Raw genomic sequence first — 12,465 nt, 5'->3', positions numbered from 1 at the left:
GACCTCTAGGTGATTGTGCCTACCTCATCATATTTACATTGTGTTTCTGTGTCTCTAGGTAACCTGACTGTTTTCATGCCTACTTCATTTTACGCGGTTGTAAAAGCCGACTTTGGTCTTCAATTGGAATTGCAGCTCACACCTATAATGCAAGCTTATATATATGTAGAACGTTCTTACTTTGGCCTTACATGTGGTAAGTTTGTAGATAACTCAATATATATTAATTTGTCTAGAAGAGGACACATATGTTTGACCATGATGTGCTCTTAATATATAGAGAGACAGTGAAAATCCAGGAGACAAAGCAGAATTGAAATGATTTCTTCCTTAGAACTTTCGGGGCTGCGACAGGAACAAGGTGGAGTTGGTGGCTGCATAAGGCACCACTTTTTTTTTATAGAAAAAGCAGAAACAAAGCTATGCTCTGCAGGTTTCTTTGAACAAGCAATTGCCTACTGTATCCAAGCTGCTGATGAAATTGCGCATGCCGGGGTATAATGAGCTCTTTGCTGTAGCATATTGGTGTCTGGCACCCAGGAAAAGACCCAGTAGATTAGCTGCAGGACCCTACACCAGATACATGTAAGGCCTCTTTCACATGAGCGTTACGTTTATACACCGGCTGCATCGCGGCCAAAAATCGCAACAATATAGAATAGCCACAATCGAGTCTTGAGATTAATTAGTGTTTTCTCATCCAGTCACATAGGCATATTGCCTAAAAAAATACGATGCAGAGCAGAATTCCGTCGGTCAGTAGAAATCCTTGGAATGACTGCGAATGCTTAAATAGAGCCAGCTGTGTCCGCCTCTGAGTCCTGAACTTAGGTAAACTCCCTCCTCCCTTTTTTTTCAGAACCCATAGTAGTCTATGGGATCTTCCAGCGCTTTTCATCAAAATTGTGAAAAATCGGCGACCTGGCTATAACCACGATTTGTTCTCTTGCAGAGGGCATTCAGCTTTTTGTGCATGAGTTCTATGTATGCAACTATTTGTATTAGTAGGCAATACATTTGCCTGGATTGGATGAAATAACCAACGCATGCGCTTTTACCCTTGTTTTGGTGCTTGAGTGAGGGTCTTTTTTTTTTTACTTTATTGATTATCCGACGGTTGGTTTTTTGCGCATGCGTGATATTTTTCCTAGTATAGGTTGAATGCACCAGCGCCTGGTTCTAGCACATGCACAGTTATCTATTTTGGACGTATATTGGAAATGCAAACCTCAGGTGAGACCTCTCTTATCTTTTATGTTAGATAGATACATGTATCAGTTCACTATGGTACCCTGAGGAGGCCACCAAGTCTGGGGTGATATGCGTGGGGCACTTTTCTTAGCATCTACCCCTCAGTCATACTGTAACTTTCTCCTAGGGCTTTTGTGATAGCTAGGTGAAACATACTTTATTATGTGGACTTATTTCAGTGTCCTCTAGTATACTGTAATCATGCCAGCCCATCGTTATTGTCAACATTTTGCTGCTATACATGTGATTCCACCCTGGAGAGGTGTTTGCATCGGTACTATTGTATCTTGTCACCACCAGAAGTAGTAGTGGAGACAAGATTGACAGGCGGGTGACGCCCCCTATTCCTGATTGGTTGCAGATCTGGCTCGCATGCAGGTCCTGGCAGCCTACTAACCATCCCCCGGTCTCCCTGCTGTGTCACTTGGCGCTGGTTCTCGGCTTCCAGCCCTGATTTCACCTCCCCGCTGCTGCTGTCACTCTCTCTCCCCCTCTCCGCTGTGCGTGTGTTCCCTCAGCCTTGATGTAACCTCCCTGCTGCTGTCACTGTCCCTTGTCCCTGATGTAACCTTCTCAGTGCTGCTGTCAATTTTCCTTTTGTCTCCCCGCTGTCTGTCTCCCTTTTCCCAGCTCTCAGCTCACCTCATGCTGCTTCACTTGCTGGCTGTTCTTCCACTCTCTGTCTCCACGCCTGCTGCTTTCACTTGTTGGCCGATCGGCCTTCTCCCCTCACTGCTCTGCCGCTGCGCAGTTCCGCAGCACCGACCTCACATCAGCGCTGATAGATGATCCTGTCCTGCAGTGCTGCTGAGAGGCCGCCACCCGGGAAACTCAGTTCCGGAGACGGAGAGCGGGTAGCCGGCACATTGCAAGTCTTAGCAGCGTGGGGACTGAACTTTGCCTTGGATGGAGGGTTAGGAGGAGGGTTTGTTTAAGTGTTATGGTTAAATTATTAGCTGTAAATGCTTCCATTTTGGACCATTTATTTAATGTAAGCCTAACACTTAAACAAACCCTCACCCTAACCCTCCCTCCAAGCCAAAACTCACTTCCCACAATGCTAGGACCTTCCTGCAGGCAGCCAATCACGACTTTTGGGGGCGTACCCTAAGCCTAAGCTGTCACTTTAGGTTTCCACCTATTATTCTGGTGGTGACAAGGTACAATAATAACGTTTGCATCTGCAATAATGTATGTCATATGCATTTATTTGCACTTATCTTCTTGTGCTGATGTTGCAGCTTTATTTTATTGTCTATAATTGCTATATGGGTCCATACTTTATTAAAAGGAACCCTGTAGGCTTGGACAAATAAAGATGGCTGATCTGCTTCTGTGAATACCTGATTGTGTATTAGTACGCATCATTAGTCTAAGACATGGCACCTGCTTTGATTAACCAATGCTGTCCACATGAGCACCGCTGGCCAGTAGATACAGCATGTAATGTGTTACTAATCTACTGTGTCCATCAATTAAGGCTCATGCCCACGGCCATACACGTAAAATGCTATGGTTACTCCAATAGGTGAGTGCTGTAAAGATTGTAGAAACATCTCTCGACATATTAAAAGATGCAACTAATTTATCAACATCATGTGACATTTTGATGAATTTCTTGCAAATAAGAGCAACGTTATATCCAGCAAAACTGACTTAAAAATGCTGCATACGATAAATTACCCCACTGTATGTGGAGGTGAGGGAAGGTAGAGGGAACAAATGTATACTATAAATAAGAATGTTAGGGAATGTTGAGAAAGAGTGGGGGAAATAACAAGGGAACTGAAAGAAAGAGAGTGCTATTGTGGGCTATCACACGAATCAGCACGTTCTACTGCACTTTTTTATGCTGCTGGGCCAGTTCACATCAGCGCAGGACACACCTGCGCCTTGATTGAATCGGCTGGGTGGCCTAATTAGTCTCCGGTATTATTGAATAAAACTGTGAAATTGTGGAGTTCACTGCGCAATTTTGTTTACCCCAATGGTGCCTTGGGTGCGCAAATGTACACAAAAATAGAGCAGGTTGCGTATATTTTCGCACATGCAAAAATTGAGCGTAAAAACGCAGAATGTGAAGGAACCCATTGAAATCAATGCATTGTATTTTCTTCGGTTTACTGACATCTTCACATAGATGTATTTTTTATCAGTAATGTGTGAGCCAATACCAGAAGTGGGTCCAAAATACAGAAGAAATTCAAGTCTTTCCATTATACTTTCTCTCTGTACGTTACACTTCTGGTTTTGGCTCACAAAATACTGATGAAATATATACGCCCGTGTGATGGAACCCTACGTACATTCTTTTTTACGCACATATTTATGCAAAAAGACTGCTGATAGGCAGAAAAGCTCAAGGCAAGTCCGTATTTTAGCCTGTGAATACACTGCATATTCACGGATCGAAATACGCATACGCCAGTGTGAATGCATCCTAAGTGGTGATACTGCTAGGAAGATCACATGACCCCTAAAACCTGTGATTGGGTGAGCTGTCTTGTGCGCAATGAGCTGTACTGTTGACTTTAATGGGATGCTGAATAGATGCAGATTCTACGGTGGATTTTGGCTTGGAATCTGCATCCAAAAACTGTGAAGGGACTAAACTGCAAAGACCAAACTGTGCAGAGGTTTATTAACCAGTCCTGCTCTATTTATGTCATTCAGGTCTCTGTGGAAACTTCAATGATAAGCAAGCTGATGACTATACTTTACCAAATGGACTGACAATGCAAGATTTAAGCACTTTCACGTATGCATGGAGAAGTGAGCAAACTTGTCCAAATGTCCCAACTATTGTTATTGATCCGTGTTCTATCTACATTCAAAAAGGTGAGTAAATATCATATACAGATGTAGTAAGCCCAACTTGTTATATCACATAGATATGGTCTGACATTTTCTAGAGAATTTCATGTAATCCTAGTAAGTTATTATGGTGTATGAAAGTAGCAGGTAAATGACATCATCTTCACTATAATTTATGCCTATTTAGTGAAATTCCTTTAACCCCTTGAGTGGCACGCCCGGAAAATTTCCATGACGAGCTCCACTGCTCATAGCAACATAGCCCGGAAGATTTCCGGGCTATTTATCACTATGGGAGCTGCAGAGCACAATGCCACAAGCTGTGACAGTGTGCTCTGCCTGCACAGACTCACAGAGAACAAAGCAAGGGCTTTGAAAAACCAGCAGAAGATATTGCCGATATGCCGGCAATCTCCTGCTTTGTTTACAGGTTGCCATAGAGACCATCGGCTTGTCAGAAGCAAGCCGATGGTCTCTGTGGCAGGGAGAGCTGGTTGTTAGCTGTCAGAGGACAGCTAGGTACCAGCTCTTACAGCAGAGATCAGAGAAAACCTCCGATCTCTGCTGTGTTAACCCTTTACATGCTGCAGTCTATGTGACTGCAGCATGTAAAGGGCTGTCACTGCAGCATGTAAAGGGCTGTCACCATCGGACCCCCGGAATGTGATCAGGGGTCCAGATGGGTCCCTGTGGAAGTCCCCTAAAGGGACAAAAAAAAAATATATAAAAAAAATAATAAAAACACTTGTCTCCCTTTACTTTGTAAAAAATCAAAAATACAATCACACATGTGGTATCCATGCGTCGTAATGACTCAGAGAAGGAAGTTAATGCATTATTTAACCCCTTAATGACATGGCCCCTTTTTTTCTTTTTTCCCCTATTTCTTTTTTTCCTCCCCCCTGTTTAAAAAATCACAACTTGTCCCGCAAAAAACAAGCCCTCATATGGCCATGTCAATGGAAAAATGAAAATGTTATGGCTCTTGAGACGCAACTGCAAAATTAGTTGAAATTCAATGATTAGACCATTTTAAAAAACCTGCCCTGGTGGGCACGACAGGGTGGTAGGAAACCCGCCACTCAAGGGGTTAATCTTGTATTTGATTATCCAAAAATTCACAAATGCAGTGATTTGCTTATTCTCATACCGAGGCAGCACAATCATCCCACATAGAGAAGGTTATTAGATCGTGTTGGGTACCCACTATACCTTGTACTACACACCGGCCCACATTTATCAAAAGTATGTTCTTTTTAGCCAGAGGACAACGTTTTTCTGGTGTTTTATACAGCAGTCTAGAAAAAAATTAGTTGTAATGAATTGCGCCAAATTAATTAAAAGGTGCATGTCTCTAAAACAATTGGTGCATTTTGCATTGTTGTAAAATCAGAAAATTAGTCAATGGAAGCCTTCTGATCCGCTGCCCTTCCACAATGACATTGTGGAAGGGTCATGGATTCTGCATCGCTAGGCGATGGCGCAGAGAAAGAATCTTGTTTAAGAAAATAATGCTGTATTGCGCAGGTCTGGCGGCTCACCGTGTGGACCATCCGCAGTACAGAAGAAAAGAATGTGATTGTTCTCAGCAAGAGAAACGACGTAATCTTGTAGATATGATACCTTTTAATGGCTAACAAAAATACATGATGTAATAATAGCGAGCTTTCGTACCAACGCAGGGTACTTCTTCCGGCTAAAATGGATTGGATCTGAAGAGGCATGCATATTTATACACACTTATAACATACATACTTATGACAAGGCACAGATATGGATGTGATTGGTTCGCACTTAAAAGTGCGAACCAATCACATCCATATCTGTGCCTTGTCATAAGTATGTATGTTATAAGTGTGTATAAATATGCATGCCTCTTCAGATCCAATCCATTTTAGCCGGAAGAAGTACCCTGCGTTGGTACGAAAGCTCGCTATTATTACATCATGTATTTTTGTTAGCCATTAAAAGGTATCATATCTACAAGATTACGTCGTTTCTCTTGCTGAGAACAATCACATTTTGCTCTACTGGCTAACACGGTACCAGATCTTTGTTTTCATTAGAAGAAAAGAAGAAATAGCAAATGTGCCCGGATGCCAGCAGCGGGCAGGGTCTGATTCTGCTGCGTAATTCTGCATGCGGAATCTGACCTGCCCATATGCTTTTCGCTTAAATATACGATGTGTGAAAAATAAATACCGGTACATGCATAAATAGTAAAATCCCAATTTTTTTTTCAATCAAATTTTTATTGGTATTTATCTTCAATCTAGCACAATAGTATTTTTGTACCGAAAAAGAACAGATTACATGTACATTAAATCCACATCATACTCGGCAAAGATTGTAGAACATAAGACTCAGTCCTAACATTGGACAATATTTTAATGAGAACTCCCCCCACTATAAAACTTCAATGAGATCCTTATAGTCAAGATATAATAAAATCCCAATTTTTAGGATTACTAATTGATACTACAGTGCAGTTCCAAATTCAAGTAACTTTATATCCTCCAAATTCAAATTAGCCATTCATTCATGCGCATACACATCTTTCAAAAATCCATTGAGAACTGTATTTGGACTTTCTTCCAGGAGATTTTGGTGGACTTCTGGTTGCCCACATTTGCTTTATTGTGGACTTGTGAATTTATTGTATTGTTTCTCTATTCTTTTTTTCCTTCTCTGTGCATGTTCATTATCATTATTCTTTCTTTTGTGCCTTTTTTCCTCATTTTTGGTGCTTCTTTTAAGTCCATGGTGCTTTTTTTTTCAAAATGCGTCAAATCAACCAAAACCATAATAAAAATAGAGTCTGCAAGAAAAAAACTTTGTTCAAATGATGTTACATCTGCATTTAAAAAAATCCAAAGTGCATTCACCTAATAATCCACAGGAGATAAGGCAGAATATTGAATTTCTGCCTCGGATTTGAATTTATAAAATACCGTGGATCCACACGCAGACTAGCACCATTCAGTAGGACTAATCTGCGTACGTAGCTCCCAACCAAAGCAGTGTATACTATGGCGTGTATTTTCATAAAAGTCAACTAGACGCTAAAATGGTGTGAAATCTAATAATGGAAAATACTAAATATTATTACTATTAAATATTAACATTTTCGACAGCTTATTTCCTGCATATAAACATTTATAAAATTGAAACAATCATATTTTCGTGATCCAATCTCATTTTGTAATGCAGAGGCTTACGCTTCAATGTGGTGCTCCAAGATAAATTCTGAAAAGATTTTCGCTACGTGTCGTGAGCTTGTTGATCCAGCGATCTACTATCAGGTAAAGTATATTGTCATACGGTACCTCATCTATCTAATGATTGTACAAAGTATAATAATAAATATTTGTAATCATCGGAGGGAATTGATCATCAGTGGACTTTTTGACGCCAGTTTTCCGGCAGATTTCTTTCTTTCTCTAGTGTAAAATGTCACAATGACACATTTATCAAATGCCACAGCATTTTAGAACTTTGTTGCATATTTAAATCTATCTGGAGATATGGAGTCACCTTGTACTCCACCCAACTACTGAAGTGAGATTGTGACTAATTTTGCAACTTTTAAAGAAAGTTATAATTTTAAATCTGCCTAAAAAGCTCACCCCATTTCTAGACCTTTTTGAAAAGTGAAGTGATAGGTGTAACATCTGTTCTGTTTTGTTTTTTTCCAGATAAATTTGTCTAAATTGATTTATACCACCAACAAAAAAGTACAACTTATGCCAGAATTCTGTCACAAAACCAGCAATAACTGTGGCCCATTATGTATAATGTTTATTCAATAGCTGCCTTTACTGTAAGGGTAATTTTACAAATAGCAGAGTCCCTGGGATTTTTTCATTATGCATTCCCTAAGGGCTCAGTCACACGGGCGCATCGGCATCTGTACACAGGCGCCGATGCACCCGTGTGACTAAGCCCTCACTGCAGGAGGAAGACGGCCGTACCTCAAGACGGACATCTCTCTGCAGCGCTGAAGAAAGAACACATGACTGGCAATGAAGCCGGTCACATGTTTTTTCTCCCGGCGCTGCAGAGAGACATCCGTCTTGAGGTACGGCCATCTTCCTCCTGCAGTTACACGGGCGCCGATGCGCCCGTGTGACTGAGCCTTTAAGGTGCATTTACGCACGCAGATGATCGCTCAAAATCCGTCAGAAACTGACAGTTCTGAGCGATCATTTCGCAAAGGTACTAATAGGCTAAATGAGTCCTTTAGTACTTCATTGTATGCACTTAGAGAACAGCAGGTGGTCTGTTCTCTAAATACATCGCTGTTGTTCTCCAGTGGGACATCGGCTGTTAACAGCTGTTAAAACATTTTATCAGCTGTTATCAGCGCTGCACGCGGAAAACAGTGTGTGGTACGTCTTATCTTATCGTCCTGAGGAACGAGGATTTCATGTGGACCTAAAGTCGGCGATGGACGAAATGTGCACGGTAAGTGCAACGTAGGCGCACATTTACACACCACGATTATCGCTCAAAAGATGGCTTTTGAGTGAATTTTGAGCAATAATCGTTATGTGTAAAAGGGCCTTTATTATAAGCTGGTAGCATCATAATTAAGTAATCCACCTAGAGCGGGGGTGGTTGGGGGGCTTGAAGATCACACAATGCAGAAAGGCCAGAACCATTTACTAGTAATAGGTTAGAGCCATGCTATGGGTGGTCTAACATACAGCACGTAGCAGAATCATATGTTGGCTACCTAATTTAACACCAAAAGGAAAAATGCCATAGATCAAATAGGTTATTTCACCTTTCACTTTGGCTTAAATCTGCCTGGGACATATTTTATTTAATGTTTAGGAAGCCCCACATAGGGCTAAAGTTTTACAGGGTTGCTTTTTTTAAAAACACTCAAAAGGAAAAAATATTCCACAAAGTTTATTTTTTTAAATTAATTATTTATTTTTAATATGGCATAGACCTTCATAGGACTTCTTTTGTTTGATACATAGGAAACCCAGTGTTTTACAGGACTACGTTTTTTTAAACACCCAAAAGAAAAAATATGCCCAGATGTGTTAGCTTTGTTTAACTTTTTTAGTATGGCAGAAATCTTCCTAGGACTTATTTTGTTTGATGCGGTGCATTTGTAATGAATAATATAAGACACTGTCTAGACCATTGTAATACATTTGGCTGAGTGTATTGAATTGTATTAGTAGTGGCTCATTCTGTCGATACATGTGCAGCCCTGATTTCCCTGGTAACAAGAAGGCAGAGCCTCTCCTCTGGTAGTAACTGTAGTGGCAGATGGCAATAGAAGGCATCATTTATGGCTGCGACCTGAGTAATGGTGGCAAGCTGTCATTGGCCACATGTCATGCTGATGTCATTTAAGGGATCGGTCTCCTTTTTAAGCTTGGCATCTATTGTGAAACCTCAAGGCTGATAATTTAGCTGAGCATGCCGCAACAGGCTGATTGAAATAGTGTTGTTTTATTTAGTGTTCTTGACTGACTGTGTGGCCCTCGTATACAAGAGGACCAATATGCTAAGCCGGCTCTATTAGGGCTGTTAAAGGCTGTATGGAATATAATTTTTAAGCGTTTCTACTGAGCTGTGCGGCTGTAAATTGGTGGCCCTGTAGAGGTATTATTCCATCTCCCTTATTTGCATATTACCCAGGGGAGCATAAATGTTGTTTTGAGTCTCCTAACTCACCGTCTAGGTGCTTGCCCTAAGGAGAAAAGATAGCGTTGCTGTAAATTGTAGCATAGTAATTTACACCGAAAAAAGATATTTGTTCAACTAGTTCAGCCTATTACCCATCGATTGTTGATCCAGAAGGAGACAAAAAAAGACTCCGAGGTAAAAGCCAATTTTCCCTATTCAAGGGAAAACATTCCTTCCTGACTCTAATCTGGCAATCGGTATAATCTCTGTCTTACCGACAGTTCTGAAGTTATTAGTGATTATAGTATCGTAATGCTAGCAAACCACAGCTAGTCACAGGAGTTTACGTAAGGCAGGTTTCTAGAATTCACTATTGTCTGCAATATATGTTAGATGAATTTATGGACAGCTTGGACACAATTAGTAAAAGTATATTTATAAATTCCAAATAGAATAAACATGAAGCCTTGAGGATACCAATTCATGTTCGAAACATGTTAGGTCTTCTATACATCAAACAAAATAAGCCCTAGGAAGATCTGTGCTTAAAATAAATCTAAAAGTAAAATAAATCAAATACATAAAAATAAAATGGTAAATAAATCTAATACATCTGTGACGTATTTTTTCTTTGAGTCTTTAAAAGAAAAGTAGCCCTATATAATGCTGAGCTTCCTATGTATTAAAAAAATAACCCAAGGAAGGTCTATGCCATATTAAAAAAAATAAACTTAAAATGTTTGTGGAATATTTTTTTCTTTTGGGTATTTTTCAAAAAAAGCAGCCCTGTAAAACTTTAGTCTTATGTGCGGTTTCCTACGTATTAAATAAAATAAGTCCCAGGGAGATTTAAGCCAAAGTAAAAGGTGAAAAAACCTATTATATATGTGATATATTTCCTTTGGGTGTTAAATTAGGTAGCCCCACTTAGTGTTAACCCCTTAAGGACCACGCTGCTTTGTACCTAAAGGACCAGAATCTTTTTAGGGATTTTACGGATGTGGTGGTTTTACTGCCCAATATTTTTTCTTCAGCTACCAAAATTATTCTTGCTGCTTTTTTCCCCCATAACATACAGAGCCATTTTTAAAATATCTTTTTCACTGACTTTTTTCCCAATTATGTAGTTTTATTGTGGGTGAAAGTCTACAAAAATGATTTTTTTTAACATCTATAGTTTTTTTTTATTAGTAATTTTACGCTAAAATAAAGTATGGGAATGGGTTCCCTTATTTTGTTTTGGTTGTTTTGATATATAATATGTATGGTTTTGGATTACAGGGTGCATATGACCATGGTTTTGGTTGGTGTCATATTCTTTTTTTTATGCATAAATTTTAATTTCATTCTGTAATATTTTTACCTATTTATGTAACTATTTTTTTTACCATCTATGGCCCCCATGGCATCATATAAGACCTCTGGGGGTCATTCACATGGTCTTTTCTTTTTTTTTATTACACACTTTTCCACTGTACCTGGGGCACTCATAGGAGCCCCAGTTACAGTGGGAAACATTCCCCTGTAGTGACAATAGTCACTGGTAGAGCTGATCAGGGTCTGGTAGGACCCTGCAGCTCTGTTGTAACAGCAGTACCCAGTGGTCACGTGCTCCGGGTCGAGTAGTGAAAGTAAGGGCTCAGTCAGATGAACGGAGATCCGCGCATTTTCCGCGTGTGCGGGCAAACATCTGCACCTACCAAGGATAGAACATATGGGTTGAAATGGACATGGTCATGCAGATTTTTTTCCACACGCAGTGCATTTTTTTTCTGTGTGGAAAAACGCGCGGATCTCCGCTCGTCAGACCAAACCCTCACACTTTCACTTCTTAGTACATAGCACTGTGTAACTGGGAAAGGCGAAGGCAGAAGTGGTTAAAAAACGCTTCTCCTTACTCCTCCCAGGTCTTCAGCTGTTACTAATAATATCATTAAATGACTGTGATTGGTTCACCCAGCACCGGCTCTAATTGGCTGATGTGGCGCTGGATTACCCAATCAGAGCATTAGCCTGCTGGAGGCCAGGAATTCAAACCATCGGCATGAAGGAGGACACAGCAGGCTGCAGCAGCGACGGAGACCTACGCGAGTGTATTGCCAACTTGAAAGGCAACAAGTTCGGATACGGCTTTAAAGAAGGACAAGTGGGTTGATACAACACAATTTATTTAAGAAGATAATAAATGAACAAAATTATATAAAATGGATGATAGTTAAACTAATTTACATAAAATAGGTGATATTGCATACTTTTACACAATTTCTTAGGCAAAGGTTAAATACTGATATACATGAACACATTAATATTATGCATGAATATACATGCAAACACATAAACTACATCTGTTCAGCCGGAAGAATACCCAACACTGGACAGAGTTCATAACTTTGCAAGGGATATACATGAACACATTCATAGTACACATGAATATATTTACATCACATAAACTACATCTGTTCTGCTGGATGAATACCCACCACTGGACAGAGTCCATCACCTTAGAGTCTTGAACCATCATCTGTCTGAGTTTTCAATCGACTGGAGAAGCGACAGCCGAAGACAGAGAATGCTCTTTGGGAGCGACGCTGTGAGAGAGCGTCCTCCACTCACAGATTACTGGCTTCTCACAATCTTCATTCTTCTCCAGCTTATATACACAGAAAAATGTGTATGTGCAGCTATTTACAACTTTGAGTCCTACACACCTGTGGGTGGCCAACCCCTCAGGCATCTACGAGTCAAGGATCA

General features: G+C 40.3%; 1 protein-coding gene across 1 annotated transcript in view; it reads left to right on the top strand.

Moving 5' to 3' along the window:
- The window catches only part of LOC136581752 (mucin-5B-like), a 99,656-nt gene that overhangs the window by 45,234 nt on the left and 41,957 nt on the right, over window positions 1–12,465 (top strand). Inside the window, exons 6-9 of the mRNA XM_066582374.1 lie at window positions 59–196; window positions 3,925–4,089; window positions 7,276–7,367; window positions 8,419–8,529. Of these exons, the coding sequence (XP_066438471.1) occupies window positions 59–196; window positions 3,925–4,089; window positions 7,276–7,367; window positions 8,419–8,529 (506 nt within the window). The remainder of the gene's footprint in view (window positions 1–58; window positions 197–3,924; window positions 4,090–7,275; window positions 7,368–8,418; window positions 8,530–12,465) is intronic.

The sequence above is a fragment of the Eleutherodactylus coqui genome, chromosome 11 (genome assembly GCF_035609145.1).
Source record: "Eleutherodactylus coqui strain aEleCoq1 chromosome 11, aEleCoq1.hap1, whole genome shotgun sequence".
NCBI lineage: Eukaryota > Metazoa > Chordata > Amphibia > Anura > Eleutherodactylidae > Eleutherodactylus > Eleutherodactylus coqui.
Note: the sequence above shows the minus strand (reverse complement) of the source record. Positions and strands in the feature narration are given on the sequence as shown.